This window comes from Carettochelys insculpta, chromosome 21 (genome assembly GCF_033958435.1).
Source record: "Carettochelys insculpta isolate YL-2023 chromosome 21, ASM3395843v1, whole genome shotgun sequence".
In the NCBI taxonomy this organism is placed as follows: domain Eukaryota; kingdom Metazoa; phylum Chordata; order Testudines; family Carettochelyidae; genus Carettochelys; species Carettochelys insculpta.
Genome location: NC_134157.1, coordinates 10,030,056 through 10,055,467, shown reverse-complemented (window position 1 = coordinate 10,055,467; position 25,412 = coordinate 10,030,056). Strand labels below are relative to the sequence as shown.

The window sequence follows — 25,412 nt, the reverse complement described above, 5'->3', positions numbered from 1 at the left end:
GCCCGGCACAGGAATCTCTTGAACTGGAGTTGCAGGTGAATAATTATTTCCAATTATTTATAGTGCAGTAGCACCCAAAAGCCCTAACTTGCTGATACATAGTATAGATCGTTGGGGTGCATTGGAAAGTGGGTAAAAATAGCCAGCTTCCACTTTAAATGCAGTGGATTTCCTGGGCCTGCTTGCAGCCTGGGGGCCTGGAAAGAAGCCATGTGATTTACATCATCTGAGTCAGCAGCCGGCCAGACCAGTTTGGATAGACAAGGCAGACTGAGCTGTGTCTTGTTGCCTAAGGGAGCAGCCTGCTCTCTTGCTCTCATTCTGTCTCTCTCTAACTTTGTTATTTTGAATTCTCAGAAATAAAGTCATGCTGCATTGCAACCTGCCAGCCAGGACTGTTGTCTAACGTCTCTGTGCATCTGCTCTGAACACTGCACTCTTCACTAACTAATCCACACGCCTGGGCCTGCAAGCATCATTGCTGCCATTTTGTAGAGGCTGAAACAGAGGGACCCAGAGAGAAGTGGTTCGTTTAGCTAGGCCGGAGGAGTCTGGAGGTTAGAACACTGGAATTCTGAGTCCTTTCATCCTCTGGAACCTTGCTGTCACTAATGGGTTCCCCAGTACTGGCTTATGGGAGACCATGTTGTCATCTCACCAGCCACTTGCAGTAGGGTTACCATATTTGACCATATAAAAAAGAGGACACCCATGAGAGGGAGTGTATCTGTATCAATATCTACAAACTCACAGTGTATTAATGTACTAGATATACTGTAACACACTGATACAACCTAAGTTGGTAGATACAGGTAGATACCCCTCTCAGGGGTGTCCTTTTTTTTTAAATGGTAACCCTACTAGGCCTGCGAGCAGTTTGGCAAAGAGGCTGAAGATTCCCTTCTGAACCTAGTCATTTCCCTTACTAGGTGCTGGGAGCCCTGTCTGGCTGAGTGAGAAACGCTGGGAAGAGAGTGATTGAAATGGGTTTAAATAGAGTTCAGAATGTTCTGATCATTCAAGTATTCCCTGTTCAGCCAGTTGCCTGAGCAGGGGTGTCATCCAGGCAAAACCACTGATCCACCCCTGTGAACTCTGCCATCTGACATTCCTGTTCAGAGCTACTTCTGTCCTCCATAGACACTGGTGGGCTTGTGTGCCCTCAGGAGTGACTCAGCTGGATGTGAGATACAGAGGAAAATCCCATGTTTTACCGGTAACAGTTGCTCTTCAGCACAGTCTGTGGTGCTGTCCGGCCTACACCTAATCCAGTGAAAGGTATCTTATTCACAGGCTGCAGTGGCTCTGGTTAATGTCTGTGCCAAGACCTTCCCACTGGCTTTCAGGCCATAAGGGTGCAGTCCCGGCTTGCAAAACAAATCTCCTTTGCTGGTGATGGTCTCAGGAATCCGGCCCTTGCAAGCCTGAGCAGAGCATCTGTTCCTCCAACAACAGAGACGGTGCACCTGGCTTTCAGCTGCCTAGCGCCAGCACTAAACCTTCTCTCAAGCGTTTCCCTAGCCTGAGTTTGACCTTGCAAGAAACACTTCTCCAATGCCAAGCTGGGCTCTCCCCTACTGCAGGTCAGCTCACCTCCCTGGGAGCGGAGGAGGGAAAGGTAGGCTGTTTACTGAAGAGCTTAGCACGCTGTAGGCACCGAGTCAGGCTGCTTGTTAGCATCCCTCCAGCTGGTCGAACCCGGCTGTGTAGATGATGCTGTCCCTGAGGGACATACTGTAGACCCCTGAGTTACGCAGTGGTTGTGTTCCTTGCAACCTCCGCATAACTCAAATTTCACGCAAGTCGGGGGAGACGGGAACCAGGTGACAATCAGGTTCCTATTTCCCCTGGGCTTGCAGGAGCTGGGAAACTGGCCAACCCAGAAGGGCTGGTCAGTTTCCTGGCTCCCAGAGGGGCAGGAGCTGAGAACCAGTCCACCTGTTGGTTCCCATCTCCCCGCCACTTGTGGGAGCTGGGTAACTGACCAGCACATGGCTGCTCAGTTTCCCAAATTCCACTAGCGCAGGGGAGCCAGGAACCAAGCAGCAGCCTCATCTGGGGCTGCAGCTGGGGGCAGGGCTGGGAGCCCAGCCACTTCCAGCCATGGGGCAGCAGGGGACCCCCCACACCACCAGCTGCAGTTCCCATGGCTGGGGCTGCCAGCTGGGCTCAGCGCCCCAGCCACAGGACTGCAGGATCCACCCCACCCCGCAGCCAAGGATCCTGCAGCTGCCAGTAAGTCTCCACCCCCACCACCTCTGCGGTGGCAGCAGCAACCCTTTGACAGGGCAGGGCAGATCCTCCTGTGAAGAGGGGAAGAGAGCTGGCGAAGCCAATGGCCCCACCAGCCACTGCGGGGCAGGGGGCGGGGGATCTCCTTGACAGGGGGGTTTCCTCTTCCTCACTGTGGTGGCAGCACATAGTGGAGCCGAGCGCTTCGCCAGCTCTCTTCATCGTTGACAGGGAATCCCCTGCCCCAATCGCGCAAATACGAGATATGCGCATCTCAAATGCATGTATCTCAGGGAATTACTATCCAGGTTATGCAAGTTGCACCTGTCTCTGGATAGTAACATCTCTGAATGTTTTGCTGCCCCCAACAGGCTCAGGTGGGAATTAAACATGCTCAGGTAGCATCTAACCATGGGCACCTCCTTTTCTACATCTCGGCCCAGATACAACATCACTCCCAGCAGTGGCTAAGATTTCCCTCAACCCAGTTTCCTTCTCTTGTTTGCTTCCCTCTCTCATCCCTGCAGATGCCTCCTCTCTGCCCTTCTTGCCAGGTGTGGGTCGCTCCGTAAGAAGGAAAAGAGCAAGCCCTGCTGTTCCCACCTGCCATTCCTCACCTCCTGCCTGCTGTACAGGAGCCCGGGGGTCCTTGCTGCAAGGAACACCAGGCAGATTCAGAGCAAACGTGGAGGAGCTATTCCCAGGGTGTGTGGAGCTACCTTGCACAGGGTGCGGTAGGCAGCAGGTCTCAAGCTCTGGAGATTTAAAATTCACATAAGAGCTCCCAGAACATTCTGGGGCACCTGGCCCTGCGGTTTAGGTTTGTGCCTCTCTCCAGCCATAGGTCCATTTGCATTGCAGGAGACACCCCAGATTTCAGGGCTGGAGGCCCCGGGGGGCGGTTACAGAGGTGAGAAGTAGGTGGGACCTACTGGTGGGTGAGTTCCAGGGCCCTCTCTGTGCTTATGTTCAAAGGATACAAGTTGTTACAGCCCTCCCCCTCTGCACGCCCAGGGTTGAGCCAAGCGCGTGCTGTTAGCTTTAGGGAACCACAGTTAGTCCCTGGCCAAAAGCAGTCATGGGGTGTGCCTGGGCTGCCTGTTACATGTGTAGCACTGTTTGGGAAGTGGCCCCGGCCATGGGAGAGCCAGTGTGTGTCCCCTGAAGAGCCTCCTGCATGCAGCCATCCCATCCATTGGCTGGCTCAAGGCAGCTGCCCCTGGCACCATGCTTTGAGGGGCCCTGTGGGGCTCAGGTCTGCCTGAGGGATCACCTGGTGTCAGCAGCAGGGGTCAAGCTGCCCTCGTGCCCACGTGCAGCAGAAGGAGTCACGGGAAGCAGAGTGACCCAGGCCCAGCCTACTCCACTCTTCCATCTCCCAGCCAGGTCCCTCGGCTGCATGGGGGCAATCTCCCCGGGCCTGTTGCTTGGGGGCAGGGCTGCAACGGGGGCAGAAGAGTGTGGAGCAGGGGTGGGAAGAGGCAGGGTGGGGAGGGAGCGGGGAAGAGGTGGAGTGGGAGTGAAACATGGATGGAGCTGGGTCAGGAAGAGGTGGAGTGGAGGTCGGGCCTGGGGCAGAGGGGTTGTTCCAGGCCCTGCATCCCCCTAGTGACTGGCCCACCAGCACAGATGGAACAGCCCATCCAGCGTATCAGGTATGTGGCTGGGTAACTTACATTTGCATGTGCAAGTTGAAGAGGCAAGTGATCCTATGCCGTGCTGCAGGGCACGAAGAATCCCCTCGGGGTCAGGAGGGAATCTTCCTCCCGCTTCCAAACAGCATCCTCTGCTCAACTGGCCAGCTGCATCCCTGGGAGGGGGTCACTTCCCTCTGAACAGTGGGCACCCCCAGAGGCTACTGCTGGGATGGTTCTGGTAAGGTAGATCCCATGGTCCCCAGATACCACCTTTCATATAGGGAGGGGGAGTGTGACTGGCTGAGACCCGACTCCTGCCCTTTTGGCTGTAATTGCTTGTCTGTCTGGAAAGAACCTCAGGATCAGCCTGTAGTGAAACATCAGGACGGTCTTATCCAGTCCTGAACCCCTCTTCTGTCACTTTACACCTCTCCCTGCAGTAGGGAGGAGCTCCCAGGTGGGAGGAGACAGCCAGAGTGCTGTTACACTTTGGTATCCTCAGCTAGCCCTGTCGTGATGGGTGAGGTTGGTGCTCAGCTCTGAGGCTGACAAGCTACAGACGTGTCAGGGCCCCGAAGGGAATGGAACTGGAAGCTCAGCTTTGGTCTGAGGAAACTGACTCCAGAATGGCCTGTACAGTCCTGTCGCTATGTGTGGCTGAGGGAAAAGACCAGGCTATTCTAGGGTCTTCTGCCACAAACACATGTGGCCAGCTGGAGGCGAGTCACTGCAACAGGTGGCTGCCACCTCTTCTTTCAACTCCCTGCCTCCGAGGACAGATGTTTAAACAAAAGGGAGGGGGAAAGGTAAGAAGAGCAGGTCAGTAGAGACTGTTGTGATTATCTAGTCAGAGCTCCTGCATCGCACAGGCCGTAGGCCTTCCCAGAAGTAGCGGCTGTTTGAAGAAGGGCAGAGCTATTAGAAAACCTCCCCTCTGGATTTTAAAATTTTCCAGGCTGGAGACTCCACCCTGCTGTGTGAAGAGTTCTTCACTGTTCAATACTTGCACCGTATGTCTAATCTAAATCTGTCTAGCATCAACATCCAGTCATTGGGTCGTGCAACACCTTGGTTGGCTAGAATGAACAGTCCATCAGGATCAAATGTCTGCTCCCCAAGTCATTAATTACAGGTGATGCTCCAGTCACCCCAGCACCTTTGGGACAGAGACTGCAACTCTTTGCCGTACTTTGGGGGAGCCTACTGCATTAAGTCGAATAATGATTTATGTGTCACTGTGGGTCTGGGAATGCCTGAAACTCACAGGGGTGAGTCATCACTGCTCCTCCAGGAACCAGAAGCAGTAGGCATTTGGGATTGGACACATGCTATTCTGCTGGTAAGGAGCCCAACGAGCCCCTGCACTCCCTAATTAAGTGCAGGTGCTTCTTGGAGAAGGGCGCTTACAAAGGTGAAGCTTGCACAGCTCTGGGGAGGAGTCTGTGTAAAAAGTGAAGTTGTCAGAGAGCCTAGTCCAAGACGGTGACTAGACTTCTCTCCTTCCTTGGTCTGGGCAGGTTGACGTAGTGGATCCAGTTGTCTGCTGTCTGTCAGGGTCAGAGCCTGGAGGTAATTAATGTCAGAGGGGACCCTGGGAACGAGCTTAGCTCTGGCAGGGAACTTGTCTGGGTTCTAGAGGAAACCTGGGACATGAAACTTAGAAGCAACAGCCAGGTGAGAGCTGGTTGACTACAGGGGGTTAAGGTGAAGCACTGATCGTGAAGGGTGGTACTGTGCTCTGTGGGGGTGGGGTGCATTTAGCGGTCAAACTAGGTTTCCAGAAACCAGCTGACAAAGAAAGGGCTCCTCATAGAAAGAATGTCCTGAGGCACTTGGATGCTGCCTTTCTGTGAGCCAGCAAATAGGCAGAACCTGCTGCCCCAGGGCAACTCACTCTTGCAGAAGCAGTTGGAAAAGGCTTTGGCTTACCAGGGCTGCAGGTACGTTGTGTGTTTGTCTGTTTGTTGGTTCTAGATATTTTCTCTGTAAAGCTTTTGCCCTATGAATAAAGATGCTTACACAGAAAGTGCTGTGTAGCAGCAGGTAACTGCAGATATTACACAGTCTGTGGCCTTTGCAGAGAAAGCAGTGCATGGATGTGGCTGTCGAGCAAACAGGCTTGCTGGGTATATTGCAGCGTACAGCAGGGAGCTGTGCAACCTTCAAACCTCTGGTGAGAAAGAAGTGGGAGAAAGTTTGTTACCCAGGCTATGCCCAGACCGACAAGAACCATCAGCAAAAGAAATGCAAATTGTGCAACACATTTGCGTATCTTTTGCCGACAGCTCTGTCTGGAAAGGCTTTTCTGACACTTGGCCCGTCCACACAACCCAATGTTGGAGAAAACCCTCTGTTGAGACATCCCTTCTTCCTCATGGAACAAGGTGTACAGGGATGTCGACAGAATGCTCCTGACAGGCAGATGTCTTCTGCCAGATCTGCAGTCTGGACAAAGCCAAAGAGACAAGTGATGGCTGGTGATATGAGACCTAAGTGAGCACTGCTAGAGTGTAGCATGGGGAATGCAGGTTCCATTACCTTGGAACTCTGGTCACTTTCTCTCCGGTAATCTAACAGATCCCATCTGTCCCTGTGACTCGGGCGTTTCTAATTCCATAATCATTCGCATGCCTCTTCTCTGAGCCTTTTCCAGTTTACCAACATCCTTCGAGAGCGAATGCCAGAACTGGCCACAGGATTCCAGCAGCATCACCCCAGGGCCTAGAGGTAAAATAACTTCTCTGCTCCTCCTCAGGTTCATACAGCCATGCTCACCTCAATCCTAAGCATAATGTTGGGAGTTTATGATCCTTTCCTAGTGTACGTTAGGCCTAAGCAAGCCACTTGCAAAGCTAAGCCCAAAAGCCAGGGCTCTTGACCCCCCCCATGTAATATTCTGTCCACTGGATCACCTCTGGTTTCTTAGCTGGGGGTGATCTTTGGAGAGTGTGGTTTGCAAAGTTGCCTTCTACAGTTTTTATAAAACTAATTCAAGATCTCAAAGCTCTTTCCCCTGTGAGTTAACCCATTTACCTGTTGGGATTCATAGTTTTGCAACAGACAGGGGTTTAGAGCTGGCGGGAAGCCTGCACTGTGTATCCCTGACAGCAGAATACTGCACACATGACTTAGAGTTGAACCTGTCAGCCCGTTAGGGCAGGGAGTGCGTCATTCGCTACACACTGGTAAGCACTGTGCATGTTAATCTCACTCAGGCCAAGCAACTGCTTCAAGAGCTGAATCATTACAGCAAAGAGCTCTTTATGGGCTGCAAGGCAGGAATGAGATCTGCAATACACTTAGCACATGGAGGGCATTGCTCAGTTACTGCTACCAGGTGCAGAAAGTCAGACAAACAGCTCGGATCAGGCTTGGAAATGGTGTCTTTGAACTGTTTAATGTAAATAGAGGCAGGTTGTAGTTTTGCCTGTGAACATGAGGGGGCAGTAGTCAGTCTCTTTTCCATGGAGCCTTGCAACTTACCTGGAAATGCTCAGATGGTGCGTGCGGGTGTTGTACAAGACAGAAGTCTCAGAGGTGTTCCGATGCTTTTCAAAACTGAGTTCCATTACTTTTAATTCAGTTGAGGGCTGGTTATAAAAGCACGTTAGAAAAAGGACACTAGAATTAGCAATAAAACAAAGCAGCAGAAATGTAGCACTTTAACAAAATGATTTATTTGGTGATGAGTTTGTCACCGAATAAATCATTTCGTTAATCTTTAAAATGCTACATTTCTGCTTCTTTGTTTTGCTGGAGTACAGACTAGCACAGCTACCTCTCTGTTAGAATTAACAATGACATTAGGCAAAGCCTCTGGCCAGGAGGGGGAGTTCTGAGTAGACTAAAGACCTGTACTAACACGTCAATAATCGCATCTTTTCCATATTTCTGACTGTGCAGCTTGGCTGTTTTTTTCGTCTGGAGTTAATGATCAATTGCAACTGCTCCATACTACCTGTTGAAAATCGGCTCTCCCGCCTCATAAGCTTAGTGCTGCCTTTAAGAGCTGTAATAAGAATATCGTATTTCATAGAATACTTTTGACTCCAAAGGGTCCCAGATCAGCTTACAAAATAAACATAGGAGAGAAATGGAGGAGCATCGCCTCCTATGAAGATACAGCGGGAATTTCAGGTATGCAAAAGGCAGTCGCCCTGCCTGGAATTTGGCTAGCATGGGGACACCAGTGCCTCAGCTCCTGTGGGAAATCTCACATGAAGCCCAATGCCCGTAAGTAGCGAGGAACTGTTTTAAATCTCAAGCCAGTGCTTCCAGCTGCACAATGTCTTAACAGCAGATGCAATGGGCCAATGCTTGGCCAATGCCCAGACTAGTATCAGAGGCGTATCCATGTTAGGCTGTATCTGCAAAAGCAACGAGAAGTCCTGTGGCATCTTATAGACTAACAGATTTTTTGGAGTGTACGCTTTGATGGACAAAGACTCGCTGCGTCAGATGCATGTCCCAGACTGGATGCTTACATAATACTTGACATCTTCAAAGCCCTGCACAAGCATTAGCTGTCTTGACTCACAGAAAAGGACGTCACCTGCTGAGTCATCAGGACAACTTCCGGCCCTTCTCACTGCAGAAGGAGCAAGATCTAGTAGATTGAGCCTGGACCCAGGTGCTGGAACCTCCTGAGTTCTAATCACCAGGGCTCTGACTCACGATAGTGCTCTGCCCTGATGGCTATTTTCAGCCATGAGCTCCCTGACTGGAGGAGATCAACTGCTGATTATGAATATGATTTGTTGCCTTAGAACAGCGGTTCCCAACCTTTTTGAGATGCAGACGCATGTCGGCAATTCAGTAAGATTTGTGACCCAAGGCAATTCAAAATGGGGGTGGGCGGGGGAAGTTCTCCCCTGTGAAAAATGCACGCCCCCATGTGCCGGCTTAAACCCCTTTCAGCCCCAACCCCACTTACCTCACACGAGCACTACTCTCTGCCCCTGCTGCTTTTTCCCCGGGCTAATGCCGCCTCCTCTGCACAGTTCCCTTTCCTACTCCCTTTCCCCATCTGCAGTGTGGGCAGTTCCTCGCCCTGCCACACTGAAATGGGACTCGGTTTAACTGGTTTAATGGCTGGATCCCTCCTGCCAGCCATTGAACCAATTAAACTGAGTTCCATTTCCACACAGAAGGGCAGGGACTGGGAGCTGGACGAGTGAGCAGCGGCAGGAGCCACAAATGGTTCCTGAAAGAGCCACATGTGGCTTGCAGCTGCCCAGCTGGTGACCCTTAGAAGATCTCATGGTGACCCATCTTTGGGTCCCAACCCATAGCTTGGGAATCCCTGTCTTAGAGCTTAGAGGGCTCATTGTACTAGCACAGGCACATGCATGAATGAGCACGCGCACACAACAGCTACAACCAGGAGCGTGGGAACAATTTGTATAAGGGGAGTGCTGAGAGCCAATGAACCAAATGGTAAATCCTACTCTTGATGGGAAACACTTCAAGCCCAGGTATGTGGCATTACACCTGCACCATAGTGCCGGAATCTATGGCTACAGAACAGTGTGACTTGTCTAGATTAGTGCTTTAAAAGATATTAGAGTGTGCTACCTAATGCAAGCTGGCAACACTTCTCTAAAACAAAGTCTATGGGCTGCCTAGCACCTGGCCCACTGAGCTCAGTTGTGGTCTCCAGGGGCTAGTGCAACACACCATAAATCATGGCATACCTCAGCTGAAGGACTTTTTACTGCCTTGCCAATGAACTAGAGTGAGGAACAATTCCCTCTACACGTTATATGTTTTGAAGGCTGTAAAGTTACTTTCCCCCAGGCTGCCCTGGGGCTTCTACCTTTGACAATAACAGTGATGCAAAACATCCATGACACTTACTAGTACAGCCTGTGGAGACAGCAAAAGGGGGCAGGACACACAGAAATGGAACTGTGAGGAGCAGGACACAGAGCAACTCAGGACAGAATCTACCCAACATTAGACTATTTGCTTAAAATCATGCAGCCCCATCACTTGTGAGTCCAAACCACCCACGATAGTACTGAGCCTAACTATCAGACTCCAGCTGAAAAAGAAGCAGCAGGAAGGACTATTTTTGTTAGCCAGTGAAAAGGGGGAGTTCTTAACCCCCCCAGCAGTGGTTTCCACTTCTTGCCATGATCTCCAATTCCACAGCCTTTTGCTGCCTTCAGTTTGTAATCCACGTAGTTTATGATCCTGCAACATGATGTGTATATATTCATGTATACCAGCAATTCCAATGCTGCTGTCCTCTTGGAGAGGGAATACACATGGGCACCCTGGGAATCACTGGCTACGTCTACACGTGAAGCCTACATCGAAGTAGCCTATTTCGATGTCGCCACATCGAAATAGGCTATTTCGATGAATAACGTCTACACGTCCTCCAGGGCTGGCTTGCGCAGCACCACATCGAAATAGGCGCAGCGAGGGAACGTCTACACGCCACAGTAGCACACATCGAAATAAGGGTTCCAGGCACAGCTGCAGACAGGGTCACAGGGCGGACTCAACAGCCAGCCACTCCCTTAAAGGGCCCCTCCCAGACACACACGCACTAAACAGCACAAGATACACCGAGCCGACAACGAGTTGCAGACCCTGTGCATGCAGCATGAATCCCCCGCTGCAGCAGCAGCAGCCAGAAGCCCTGGGCTAAGGGCTGCTGCACACGGTGACCATAGAGCCCCGCACGGGCTGGAGAGACAGCGTCTCTCAACCCCCCAGCTGATGGCTGCCATGGCGGACCCCACAATTTCGACGTTGCGGGACGCGGATCGTCTACACGGTCCCTACTTCGACGTTGAACGTCGAAGTAGGGCGCTATTCCGATCCCCTCATGAGGTTAGCGACTTCGACGTCTCGCCGCCTAACATCGAAGTTAACTTCGAAATAGCGCCCGACGCGCATAGCCGCAACGGGTGCTATTTCGAAGTTAGTGCCGCTACTTCGAAGTAGCGTGCACGTGTAGACACAGCTACTGCAGACCCCTTTTTGGCTGTAGAACTGGATGGTGTATTAAGGCAGTGCTTAGAGATGGCACTGGCAGGATACCTCAGAGTGGAAGGTAATCAATCAGCGGCTCTCAACCAGGGCGTGTGTACCCAGAGCAGGGGTGGGTTTGTTATTTAGATATGAGTTGTTTATTTTTGGGCTTTTAGACCTTCACAATTTATCAAAAATAATCAGGGTGTTTTTTTTTTGTTTTTTACTTTGCAATTATAGCATAAGGAGCCACAAAGAAGTAATTAAAGAGATGCATGTGGCTCTAGAGCTGCAGGCTGCATGTCCCTGACGTAGGGCTATACACAGGTCTTCCAGGGGTAAATCACCTCCTCTAGATACTTGCCTGTTTTACAACAGGCTACATGAAACTCAATAGTGAAGTCAGTGCAAACTAAAATTTCATACAATGACTTGCTTATGCTGCTCTACATACAACACGCTGAAATGTAAGTACAACATTTATTAAATAAATGAACTGGAATATAATATATGGTAAAAATGGAACTCAAGCAATTGTTCAGTAATCATGTGGGTATCGTAGGGGAATCACTTCCCTCAGTAGTCCGAGGTTGGAGGTCAAAACAGTGAAGCGAGAGGGAGATTCAAAAGGAATTTTATTATGCATGCATGCAGGCTACCAACTCACAAGGAGTGGAAGCCCCGAGAGACAGTTGCAAGAGCTTTTTGTACAATTTCTTCAACATGAAAACAGCTTAGTCATTAACAGTTTCTTTAGCATATGAATGTCCTAATAGGATTACCCACGGATGTTCCTGCTTGTACAAGATAGGCTTGCAATAAGTTTAGAATGCAAAAAGTACGAGATAAACTAGCAGAAGAGAGTAGGAGGTAAACCACTCTTTAACGCCACAAAGCAGAAGTCTCACCATGCAGATCACCCTTTGGCTTCACTAGCATAATAAAGCCTAGTTTCTGTGAACATTCCTTTTTCCTTAAGGCAGTTTTCCCCAACAGTTTGACACTTGTATTTCTATGTCTGCTATTTGTAACCAAGTCAGGTTTTAAATGAGGTGAAACTTGGTGGAAGAGCTATCAGCCTCCTGAAAGAGGTACAGTGGTCCAGAAAGGTTGAGAATCACTGTAATAGACAATCCCCAGATAATGCATGTGATTGTTATCTTCTAAAAAAAAAAACAAAACAGCTGTCACCGAATTACAAAAATGGGACCTTGTGAGGTTATCTAATCCATCCACCTGTGCTAAGGCAGACCAAAGAGATCTAGACTGTCACTGACAGACAATAAGCTGCAAGCTTCAGTTACCCCAGTAGAAGGCCAATCAGAAACATTCTGATCTACAGTGCGCTTGCTAGGGTCACGGGCAGGCCAAGCTGAGCCCCAGATTAGCGTCAGTAGAGAAGATACATTAGAGTTGCTGTTAGAGAAGGGCTTAAACCAGAATGCTGAGAGGCCAGATTCTCTGCTGGGGTAAATGGGAGTCACCCCCTTGACTTCAGTGGAGCAACAGCCATTTACACCAGCTGAGAACATGACTCTGGAAGCTCTGATGTGAATCAGAACTTAGCAATGCAGGGCTACCTGCTTTGGCAAAGTTTAGATTCAGATGCAAATCTGAAGCTGTGGTGGGTCAATAGTCACAGGTAAAAACAACCATACAAAAACCCCCTATAATAACATAGTTGTCTCTAACCATGGTTTGTGAACACACACAACATGGTTAATACCGAGCCACCAACAACGGCAAACTGTTCACCCCGCCAATGGCCAAGTCTCATACGTGACTGTCTCCTGCAGGCAGCTGGATACCTCATTTTCATCAGAGATGGGCTCTCAGGTTTCACTAGTGACAAAGGATGTGATGAGCAGGCAGACCTGCAGGGAAGAGATCTTTATGGAGCATTCATAGTGCATTAAAGGACATTCAAAGCTCAGTAAACGACAACCCACAGCTGCCAGCCAACTTGTGCTTGTGGGGCTGAGAATGTGGGCCATGAGGGGCTCACACACTGACCTGCACACCCGCTAATGTGATGTATACCATCATGTGTCAGCAAGGCCTGTCTGTCATACACATTGTGCAAACCACACAGTCCCTGCGGCAAAGGATGAATGGACATAAATCTGACCTCAGGAACTGAATACACAAACCTATAGAGGAACACTTTAGCCGCCCTGGGCATTCAATAATGGATTTAAAAGTAGCCGTTCTTCCACAGAAGAATTTTAACCCAAGATTACGGAAGGAGACATCTGAACTGAATTAATTTACAAATTTGACCCATTTAAATTAGGCCTTAACAGAGGTCTCTGCTATCTTATGCATTACAAGGGCAATTTCCCCAACTTCGATAGTTGCAGGCATGGGACAAATCCTACCGAATGTATTTTTACTTCAGCCACTAGGTTCTACTAGTGATAGGTACCACCCTCCGGCTTATTTTATCTCCTTCAACCCCACTCCCTCTCTTCCTCCCCGCCCCCATAAACCTTGGATTCTAATGTCTACTCCAATCAGCCGAGGAAATGGGTATTCAAGCAGGACTGCTTGTGGCTGCCCCTCTGATTCTCTTGCTCGAATTCTATTCAGCGTACTACAAACTTTACTGTGTGTAACCTGTGTGACTGGTCCTGTTGCTGTGTAGCTCTCTGTGGAGTACAGCCTCACCCACTGCATTCCTGTGTGCTGTTGTGCTGCTCCGTATGCCTGGCCTGTGCCAATTTGCTCCCTGCCAAGGCGCTAGGAAAGAGCAGATCTGATTTTCCCACAAAGCACTGCTAGAAACAAAGGGGGTTAAGTAACCTGTTCAATGCTGAGATACTGTCAAGTCAGAAAGAAAGCTGCTGTGGGTACAGTTGGAGCATTTTTATTGTAAACAGGTCAGATGATGGTGTCCCGACCTGGTTAGAAAATCCCAGGTTCACTTTAGAGTGTGGAGTGGGCCTAGCTTGGATACTCATTTTACATCAGGGACCGCCACAAACAGCAGCCATGCAGGTTAGTGCCTGTAATGAGAGCTGTCAGTGGATTTATCACTATGTCATGGTAAAGGTGATCTTTCTAATTGCACCTCCTGTTGCTAGTTAAACAGGTTCATCAAGCATTACTCATCAGTCTCGTGATACATCCAGCTGAACTAGACTCCAATGACCTTTTAATCTCTCATGTTACTGCACATAAAAATCAGATCAAATGATAACTGAACAAAATGTGGGGGCAGGGGAGCTAGTCAGGCCCCAGTTGGGGTTCTCCCTCCCTGGATCTTCTGGGGGCTCTAATCTGAAATGTGCAGCAGGATAGGCAAGTATCAGAACTTTCACCAGACCCAACCAACAAGAGTTCAGTCCCCAAAGAATCAGTCACATTCCCAAATCAATGTATACTTAGCTCTTACCCAAAACAGTACACTGTGCCAGTCCTTTAGAATCTAAAATCAAAAGGTTTATCAATAAAAAGAAAGAAAGAAAGAATAGGGTGAGAACAAAAATTGTTAAAATGGTCAAATTACATAAATCTATCATAAATTCCTTGATGCAGGCTGCAGCAGATGGAATGGGCTGCTATCTTAGCAGTCCATTCAGACTCAGTTCATATCAGAAATGTTGCTGCAGACTGGAGATTGGAGACAAGATGGAGATTGCAGACATAATGGAGCAAGATGGAGGGATCTCAGGGTCCTCTTTATACCCTTGCCCGCATGGAGAGAAATCCATTGTTCTTCACTCTCTGAGATCACATTTGCAGAGGAGAATCACATGATCAGGTCACCTGTCTATGTCCCTTGTGGGGCATTCTGCCATTGGTAGCGTGCCAGACGACATATCCCGGCTTAATTCCTGAAATGTGAATTGGAATCCATTCTGCTTTACCTGGCCTAAGGAATTCTTTCACAGTAGGCTGTCCCATCTCCTATTATGTCCTCCCAGAACTAACTTCAGATACAAGTACAGAGGCAATACTTAAACCTTCACACACACAAAATGGTACAGGCATGCAAGCAGCATGAACAGATTGAGTGAATTACCAGCTTTCATTAGACACCTCTCTTGGCCCACTTGGCACAAGATTTGGTGCACACCTAGGATGGTGATTACAATAATGGTTCTCATGTTCATTTCAAAATCCAATAACATTGCAGTTCCAGGTGGCACTTATCTAAGGCAGCTCCCAGGAAAAGGCTAGAAGGTCCTTGCAGTATGTAGGCAGGGGGCCATGGAGCCTCTGTGTCTTTCCCACGCCTGTAGGCACAGCTACCACAACTCTGATTGGTTGTCGTTCCCTGCCAATGGGACTTGTGGAACTGGTGATTGAGGTGGGGACAGCACATGGAGTCCCCCGACTCTCTGTATGCCTAGGAGCTGCAGGGATCTGCTGGCTGCTGCACTGCCAACAGGATTTTAACAGCCCAGTCAGCAGTGCACACTGGAACCACCTGGATCCCTTCTCAGTTGGGTGTTCCAGTCAAAAACTGGTCACCATGTCACCTGTTGCCAGCCAGGGCTGAAGCTGTTGGGCTTTGGCTTTGGTCCCAGGTTTCATTCTTGATCCCAGGCTGAAGCAAGTCTAAGTCAGACCTGGAGACCCCCTTAAAACAGGGTTGTGACCCACCTTGGGGCTCTGACCCACAGTATGTGAATCGGTGGACTAGATAATCTAATCCAGGGGTGAGCAAATTTTTTATGTCAGGCCCCACTTTTCATCGATGCGCTAAGCAGGGCCCCGCAACCTGTCCAATGTTATCCAAACCCATGAAAATGTTGGTTCTATTCATATATAAAAAAGTTTTGGCATGTGTAAGAAAATAAGTCTGTAGAGTGTAAAAACTTTATTAATTGGGATATAAACGTGAATACACAGACGTGAAAACAGTGACAGATTTCAACATTTTTAATGAGACGGATGAGCCTGAGACCCAGCAGCTGACTATGCTGCTCGCCCCTTTTGAAATTTCACACCCCCGAGGGAGTCTGCTACCCACAGTGTAAACCACTCTAATAGTCCCTTTTGTCTTTAAACTCTGTGCACCTATGAATGGCATCCTGCTCCCTGGCTGGGATTCCCACTTGCATTAGCAAAACAAACAATAAATGGATGGTTCAAGGGTTAAGAGCAACCTCTGAGGAAAAGACTGAGGAGTCACAGAGAATAGCTCACTAAAGACACCAGCTTGATTTTGTTACAATTTTGGACTGTCCTTAGCACAACAGGGTCTTAGGCCATGATTGTTGTGATCATAAATAAATAATAAGCGTATGGGATGGGGATCCAAAAATCAGATAAGATGTTACCGTGTGCAGAGAAGAGATCAAGGATGGGCAGGGAAATGTTAGACTACTATCAGACAAATAAGCCAGGAGTATGACTTCACCTAGAATACTCTGGCATTGCCACTGCATCTACAAACAGCTTGCAACAGAAGTAGAAAACTTCCAGAAAAGCACAAGTCAGTAGGTGGACTGAGGGGCATATATTTTCAGATGAGGCTTCAGATTCTTCTTAGCCCTTGTAGTAACAGTGAAGGTGCTTAGACACTGTGATCAAATCACCTCTTGTCATGAATGAATGCCTGTAAAGGGTTAAACCCAGGGAGAGCAGGTTCTCCCTTGACGAACAGCATGCAGGAGAACCCAATAGCTCTGGGTTTAACCCTTTACAGGCATTCATTCATGACACCTCTTGATCTTCTTTTTGATATAAATCCAAGGGCCCAATTCAGCCCATCGCTAAGCTTTGGGTATCTTGATTGGTCTCTAGTAGAATTTTGCTTTTCCCACCATGATTGTAACTCGTGTGCCTGGCTTATGACATTATAGGAGGTTCAGTATGCCGCATGGCTTTTTTGCCACGAAAAGATAATAGAGCAAGGAATTGTGCCCAACACTCCTCAGCATATGAATTCCCCAGTGTGTACCTGCCCCACCCCCCCGGCATATCCCCAGAAAAACAAATCATCTGGAAATGGTTCTATGATTTGCATTTGCACTAAAGATATTACTAAAGGTATTACCTCATCTTGATGTGTTCACATAACTGGCCTGTCTCTGTGTTTAGCAGTCATAACATAGTTATTGGGAGACGTATCTACAGCATTTCTCACTGATGTTGCCTCACATATTCAGCGTGTCTCTCCCTCCCTGGGGTAAGGTAAGTGTTATCATCCTCATTGTGCAGGTGTTAAAACAGAGACAGAGAAGTGACCCAACAGGCCCAAGTCACACAGGAAGAGAAGGCTAAGGAATGGACTTGAAATCTGATTCAGAAGAAAACTCCCGTACTTTAACAATTACACCTTCCCCCTTACAGATAGCTCATCTTTGAATGTGTACATTGGCTTCCTCATTTGAGGAGTACAGCCACTCTCTGCTTCCTAGGAAGAAGCTGGTGTCTTTGGTCCAAAAGATTGTAAGCAGATGTGGTTAATTGTTTTTCTTAACCTGTGATTTTGATAAGTTGCCTTTTTCCAGGAAAAAAAATCATATTCCTTGGGAAGTTTAGTTTTTTGATAATTTTCCAAATAAAAATTTTGTTTTAAAGTTGTAGGGAGAGTCACATTTCCTCATATTTTTTTAAATGTATCTTTTTATTTTCCCAGCAGAAAAAAAGAGTAGGAAGGTACTTTAATAAAGTAAGAGAATGTGGGATTTACACACACAGATGTGAAAACACTTCAGAACAATTTTTTTTTAAATGAAAATTTTTGTTGAGACTTTGTCAAAATTCAGTAAAAAATTCAAATTAAACAAAAAATATAACATACTTTTTTTACCAGCTCTAGGTGTGAATTTCATTCCTCATGTTTCTTATATACAGTTTGTGTAGACGCAGCCTAGCAAGTTCTTTTGGAAGATTTTTCGAAAGAAGGGAGCTCTTTCGAAAGAGCCCATGGAGTGTCTGCACACAAAATGCATTCTTTTGAAAGGCGTTCTTTCAGAAGAGATCTTCTGGAAGAGCTTCTTTCGAAAGATCTCTGTGTTGTAAACGTAGCCTTAGATAAGAATTGTGCTTTCAGTGCATATATGTAGCTGCAGATGGACAGGCAATTAGATATGTAGACTACAAGTACATATCCCATAGGCAGAACATAACAAGAAGTGAGGAGTAGGGAATGGTGACTGAGTTGACATTCCAGTGGTTAGACCAGTGGTTAACATTTAGACATTGTGTCTTTATAGTTATGCAAATTGCTAACCAATTTAACCATGGATCTTTGTAGCTGCTGACCATGAGACTTCACAATGAGCCACATAAGAAAAATACCCATTATCCATGGATACAACATTTACAGCTTGCAGTTGTGTTACAGCACTGGGAGCATACCTAGTGGATACACCAGCAGACAGGGTGCCTTTGTTCTAGTCCTAGCTCTATTTATTCACACTCAGGCATGTCATTTCACTTCTCTGTGCCTCAGTTTCCTGTGTGTAAACTGGGGATAATGACAGCAGATTAGAGGGAGGTCTTGTGGGATTCTAGAGGAATGTGTTCTGAGACCGATGTTGTTTAACATCTTTATTAATTACCTGAATATAGGAATAGAGAACATAATGATTAAGTTTGCAGAGGACACAAAGCTGGGAGAGTTGCCAATACTTTGGATGCTAGAGGTAAAATTTTGTGGTTGATAGACTGGAGGATTGGTATATAGGCAATAAACTGAAATTCAAGAAAGAGGAATATAATATACTACACTTAGGCCAGGTTGACACTAGACTGTAAAGTTAATTGTAGATATGCAATTAGGTAGCTGGAATCAACTAATCTACAATTGACTTACCTGGCTGTCCTCACAGAGAAACTTCCCCATCAGCCTCCCATACTTGTCACGATATTGTGGAATACAGAGGTCAGCTGTCAACCCCTGGTAGTTTGATTTCATGCATCCCTTCTAGGTGCCTGAAATTGAACCCTGGAAGTTCAACCCAGTCACAGCAGTGAAAACAGACACTTAGCGGAGCAAAACCAAGTGCATATAAATACAGAATGGGGGAAATGGTTTAGCAGCAGCACTGGTGAAGAAGGTATGGAGCTGTGGTGGATCACACCCTCAACATGATTCTGTAATGTGATGCTGTTGCAAAAGATTCTAATGTAGCTATAGGTTGTATTAACAGAGCATGGCATGCAAGTCCAGGGCAGTGATTGCACTACTCTGTGTGGCCCTGGGTAGGCTTCAGCTCAAATGCCCTGTCTAATTTTGTTCACTGATGTATAGAAGGGGTTAGAGACACTGGACAGGATCCTGAGGCAGACAATGAAGATGATAAAAAGGATGGAATGTTTAATTTGGGAAAAAAGGAGATTAAAGGAGAATATGATAGTGGCCATCAAATTATTGAAAGGCTTTCATAAAAAGATGGAGAAAAATTGTTCTCTCTTGCCGCAGAGGGCTGGACAAGAGGTAATAGGTTCAAACTACAGCAGAGCAGATCTAGATTAAATCTCAGGGAAAACTTCTTGCCTGGAAGAACATCAAGGAAATGGAACCAAGGCCTCCATGGAAGTTTTGACAAGGAGTTTGGACAGACAGCTGTCTCTCGTGGCTTAGGCACAAAACCTGCATCTTGTCACCAGATGACCTTTGAGGTCCCTCTTAACTCTATCAGTTTATGCTGACTGACTTCCAAAAGTTATGGTGAAGCTTAATTATTAGGGTTAGTAAAATTACTTGAATGAAAGCCACTCGGGATGGGATCATTAATGGGATATAGCACTTTCACTACTACGAGTGGAACTGTACCAATGTCACTGCAGCAGTAGAAGCCTTTAAGAAAAGTGCCAGCAGAGCCAAGACTTTCATTTCCAGTGTGAATCCAGCCAGGTTGATGATAATCAACACCTATTCCCCTTCCCAGCTAGTGGCTGCTAAATGATCCAGGTGCAACTTGGGTTTCAAAATAATTTCAAATGATAATATTTGCCTGTCCCCCCCCATCACAGAGAGACCCAGGGCACAATAACAGGTCCTATCAACTGCAGTCCCTTGAAGTGTGAGTTGAGGTACCAGCAGGCTGACAGCTGTGGCAGGCCCCAGGGCAAAGAGGGAAGGGGCCCAGCTCTTCACCCTTGAAGGGGCAAGGCCTCAGACATTCAGCCCTCAGCACCACCTGGATAGTGGCACTGGCACCCAGCCTCTCCCTCATAGCTGTGGCACTTCAAATAGGCCTGGAGCTCTGGCTGCAGCCAGAACTCAAGGGCCTTTGGAAACATGGGGCCTGGGGGGAACAGCTTCCTTTGTCCCTGCCCCCATCCCTGTCGGTGTGTGTGTGTTTGGGGGTGGGGGAATAGAAAGCTTGCATGGCTGCTGTCTGGGCTACCCGTTTGGTGAACACAACAGGGTGTTCTTATTCTTCCATTGTCCACCATCTGCCTGTCCTCACCCAAGGCCGTCTGTCTCCAGGAGAATCAGAGAGGGAGCCGTGTTAGTCTGTAGCTTCGAGCACAACAAGAAGTCTTGTGGCACCTTATAGACTAACAGATATTTTGGAGCATAAGCTCTCGTGGGCAAAGACTTTTTTTCGTGGTCTTTGCCCACGAAAACTGATGCTCCAAAATATCTGTTAGCCTGTAAGGTGCCGCAAGACTTCTTGTTGTCTCCAGGAGGAATCTTTCACCCGCATGAAAGTCACACCAGTTAATTGCTACACAAAGGGTGCTTGGATGCCTGGATTTGCTCGGCAGGTGCCCCAGGCGGGGAGCAGGGAGGTGGCCTTGCAGGCTGGGTCTGAGGACGCAACGTGCTCACAGCCGGGGGTAAGCGAGGCCGGACGTCCCACTTGCACCGCCACGGAACAAGGGGCCGGTCTTTAACGGGCTCCAGCCCACCCCGGCGCCCCTCGCTCCCTCGTCCTGCAGGCGCGGGGGGGGGGGGGGGGGGGGCGGTTCCCTACGTGGGCCGGGCAGAGCCCCGCAAGCGGGTCAGCGCCGGCGGGGGGGGGGGGAGTCACCGCTGCTAGGCCGCCGCCTGCCGCCCCGGGGCGGGGCTGGCCCTTTAAGGGGCAGGGACATTCCAGGCGGCGCGTCACTCGCCGCAGGTAGAGCCTCCCCGAGGGAAGCAACTGCCGCCGCGCGGCGCGGCCATGGGGAAGGTGCAGCTCTTCGAGATCCGCCTGAGCGAGAGCCGAGTCGTCTATAGCCCCGGCGAGCCGCTGGCCGGCACCGTCACCGTGCGCCTCTCCGGGAGCCTGCCCTACCGCGGTGAGCCCCGCCCGCTCGGCTGGCCGGGCTGCGCGCTTCCCCGCCGCCGTGCCCGGGCCGCCCGCCCCCCGGCTGTGAGCTTCCCCGCCGCCGTGCCCGGGCCGCCCCGGCTGTGAGCTTCCCCGCTGCTGACCCCGCTCCCCGAGCCAGGCCCCTCCCCCGTCCTTCTCGGCCTGTGAGCTTCCACTCCACGTTTCCACCCCCACCCCCTCCCGCGCTGCGAGCTTCCCGGCCGCCGTGCCCGCAGCGCTGGAGCCCCGCCGCTGGCTGGTTCCCTGGCCCGTCCCCGCTTTCCACTCAGAGGCTGAAGTCAGTAACAGGTGGGCCCCGGCCTCTCTCCTCGCCCCGCACCTCCTTCTACTCAGCATTGCCTTCCTCGTGGCCCTGGAGAAAGGGCTGCTCAGAGAGGCTTATTGTGCAGGGGCTCGGGGGCTGCTTTGTGGGCCTCCCTGCCCCTCTCCTTGCTAGGGGGGCTTTGCTGGTGGGGTGTTTGATTCTACCTCCTTCAGCCCAGGAATGTGGCTAGTATTAGAGCAGTCCTCCCCCACCCGCCCTTTGCTCCATTTGCCTTTCTCCCTTTCCCTCCCAGAAGGAGGGTGGGGATGGGGAGGGTGGTTTTGGTATCATGGGTAAGCGGAACAAAACTTTTTTCGGGCAAGGGCCTGTGCGTGCTGGGAGCAGACCAGCATTGGTGTTCTCACGTATAGTGAGTACCAGCTCACTTCTAGCAACAGTCTTCCTGCCCAGTGTAACTGTGAATTTCTCGCCCACCTGTCTTCGGTGTGCAAGTCATCAGGCCAAAGTAAGCCTGTGCATGCGCTCCCCATTCAGCCCTTGATTGGGCACCAGTTGCTCAGAACCCTTCTGGACAATCGCTTGATTTCTGTTATTGCTGGCACAATTCGGACCACCCTGTTTAGTTTATGGAGCAGGTGCTGTGGTGTTGCTGTAAAACCCTAAAACAGGCATGTAGTCTTGACCTAACACTAACTGTGAGCTTACTGGCCCTGGACCTTAGCACAAGCAATTCTGAACATCCTGTAAACCCTGGGGGGAATTGCCAGGGTTTGGAACACAGGAATTGTCAGACTGGTCAGCACTGGTACCTCGTCTCCACATTGGCTGCCAAAAAAATCTCCCAGTCAACTAATGGGAGAAACTGACCTTAAACTGCCTTCCACCCATTCCTCTCCTGCAATCCTTATTTTATAGTTAAGGTCTGAAATGTGAAGCTTTTAATATCTGGGTTCTGGCTTGTTTCTCATCTAAGCCATCTTTGGCTGGGTTGGAGCATACTTGGTTGTAAGGTGGTATCTCTGGGTTCAGAGGCTAATCTATAGTGAAAGAGGTCTGAACTGCAGCCAACTGTAATTGTTGACTACAGATGTTGCTGTTGAGTTGGGGCGGGGGGTGCATGCTCTCCAAAAGAACTATTGATTGTAAAGTACCGGGCAAGCAGAAGGAAGAAAGATTTGTGTATAGGTACCGTGCAGAGAAGAGTGGGGGTGGGAGGTACTTTTTTTCCCCTCTGACTCTTTTATATCCCCCCAAAATTCTCCCCCAGCTGCTTGGTTCATAAAAGTGCCAGCAATATGCTGACATGGGTCTGGTCTCATTGCTTAATCAAACAATTTTAAGGCAGGTGACAAATTGAGGAGCTGGGTCGAGGGAGCCTCCATTTCTTGCACTGCTTGGTCTTCCTGCCTCCCAACTTGTGATTGCCTTTGAGGTACTTCTGTGGAAGCAGCCTTCTGAAGGGATCACGCTCCAGAGCGTGATTGAATGTGGAACTCTTACGCCTTCCCTTGGGTCCAATTGGACTGTGACTAATGAAAACGATAAGCAGGCCTGTGGCTGTCTGGAAATTCGTGATGTGTGACTTGGGAGGGGGCACAGAGGCTTTCTCAGACAGCAACAATCAGGGAGTGCAGGGTCCCGGGACTAAAAGGAGCTTGGTTATGTAGTGTCTGTGCCAGGCACTCTGGCGAAGGAAAAGACCTGAGTGCAGTGGCACTTCCTTATTAACAAATTATCTATTGCAATTTTTTTCCCCTTAGATGCTTACATGACTCCTGTATTGTTTTTAGTCTTCTGGAATTCTGCCTGTTGCAAAACTTTGACTTCAGCTGGAACCTTTCTCTGAAAATGTCCAAACTCTAAGGCCCCATCTATACTGCGGGAGACTTCCGGAACTGTCTGACTCTCTCTCTCTGAAAAAGGAATTAAACCCCCTCCTATAATTAATACTAGTTTGGCTCTACCAGTTTTAGCAATGCTAGGCCTGCAGACATCCATGAAATTGAACTGGTAGTGATGGAAAGTTATCTTAGAGAATTGCTTTAACCTAAACAGGGCTTGATGTATAAGCCAGGAAGAATGGTTAATTGGATGAGGGTTGGGATAGGTGACCTCGGCTCTTAACTCTGCTACAGGCAGAAGTCAGACAAGAAGCCTGCACCTGTTTCTCTGCCTATAAAAGAGGGAAGATGCTAATATCTGTCTTCATTATTGCTTGAAAAGCACTTTGATAGCTCTGGTGGTACAGAAGTGCATATTATTTCTTGTTTCTCCTAAGGCTGAATCTCTTTTCCTCTCCTGTCTCCTATTGGAAACAGTCCCAAGTGTTTAGATTCTTAGTCCTTCAGGGCCAGGACTCTGTTCTGTTGACCTTGTCTGGAAAACATAGTTGCTGTAGATTCAAAGCAAGTTTGCCTGTCTTGTTTTTAAAACACTTCTCCCATTGGACCATTTTTCCTGACTTCTGAAAAAGCACTTAGAGGCTGGGTGATGGAGAGTGGATATAAAGCCACTACTGCCTTGCGAAAATGCTACTTGCTACTTTCTGTATGAGACTTCTAATGCAGTAGCTGTCTTCTCTCTTTCTCTCTTGCCTGCTTTTTCCCCCTCTTCCATCCCCGCATGATTTTTCTCTTCCTGAGGACCTACTTCCATAAGTACAGTAGAGAACTGTAGTGTGTCTGGATTCAGAGTTAGTCCTGAGGCATTATTGGCCAGCAGTGAGGTAGCTATGGTTACAACAAGCTACTGACTAGGCTGTTTGCAGGTGGGGCCGCCAAAGGCTCCCCCCGCCCCAGGTTTTCTTTGCCTTCAGTCACCATTTCCTTTACTCCATAGACTGTCCCATATGTGTCTTGTATGAGCCCTTTTTGCTTCAGTTTAGATAAAGTGTTTCTCAAAGTGTGCATATGAAAGGATTTCAAGAGGTACACATCAGAAAATTACTAAAAATCAGGAGGTAAGCACTGGTTTGGGGGGGGGGTATGCAAATGTTTTTCCCCCAAACTTAAAACTGGCTGTGTGTTCTGTCCTCTCTCTCTCCACCCCATGCATTGCACTTACCTATGAGGACTTCAGCCTTAGAAATTTTTGGAGTCTTGCATAAACTTTAGCAAAGAAAAAGATTTCCCCCCTGCCCCAGTCTCTGCACTTTCATTACTTGTGTAGTGTGCGGTAACCAGTTGATAATGAGTGAAGGACCATAATGGAAACAGAGCAGGCTTTTGCAAAACTTGTTGGAAAGTGCTAGCTGATAAAGGCTGCTAGACAAGTGTTGCTTTTACTTGCATCTAGGGATGGCCGTAGGTATAAGCATCTGCTCTAGGCAGAGGGGTCCTGATTGACTCAGCACCTCAGGGAGCAGCCTGATCACCCCATTGGCTGTAGAAGCACAGAGGGAGGCAGTCTGTGGCTCAGTTTCCCTATGACAGCTTGAGTGAGCCCTTGCAAATCTTCCTGCCTGGCTCTGCTCTCCAGGGCAGGAGTCTGTGTATAATTTTAGATTCCAGGATTTGGTGTGATACCAGCCCATAGCTGGAGTCTGAATCTGTCCAAATGCGGAGCACGCACGAAGGGCCTATGGCAGCTGTCCGCAAAACACAGGCAGTCTGATTCATTCCTACCCAAGCCAATAGGGAGGATGTATAATATCTTATTTATTGTGCCTGTGGACGACTAGTGTCTCAGCTCTGAGCAGCTGGATTGGGGGTTGTAATTTGCCATTTGAGGGTCACAACCTCTTCTGTTTGCTGTCTGTGGCAAGGCTGCTTCCAGAGGGCTATCTACTTAGTGGTAGTGGTGGTAACTAGGAGCCTTAGTCCAAGGCTCCACTAACCTGAGATGACTTCGTGGTGTGGCTCGTTTTGGCTGGCTCTCAGATGTTGGAGTGTCCCGGTCATTGTCTTGCTGAACATATTGGAAACCTCAAGGATGTCCTCTGAAAGAAGTGCCCTTTTTAGATCAAAACAAACTTTTCTGCTTTGTACGCTCTTCTGTGCCAACTCCATAACTAGAAATTTGTGTGCATGCAGAGGTCTCCCTTAAGGATGCTCCTGCAGTGAAGTCAAA

General features: G+C 48.7%; 1 protein-coding gene across 1 annotated transcript in view; it reads left to right on the top strand.

Moving 5' to 3' along the window:
- The first annotated feature begins 20,892 nt into the window (after window positions 1-20,892).
- The window catches only part of ARRDC1 (arrestin domain containing 1), a 57,540-nt gene continuing 53,020 nt past the window's right edge, over window positions 20,893-25,412 (top strand). The window contains exon 1 of the mRNA XM_075015317.1: window positions 20,893-21,047. Within this exon, the coding sequence (XP_074871418.1) occupies window positions 20,930-21,047 (118 nt within the window). The 5' untranslated portion in view covers window positions 20,893-20,929. The remainder of the gene's footprint in view (window positions 21,048-25,412) is intronic.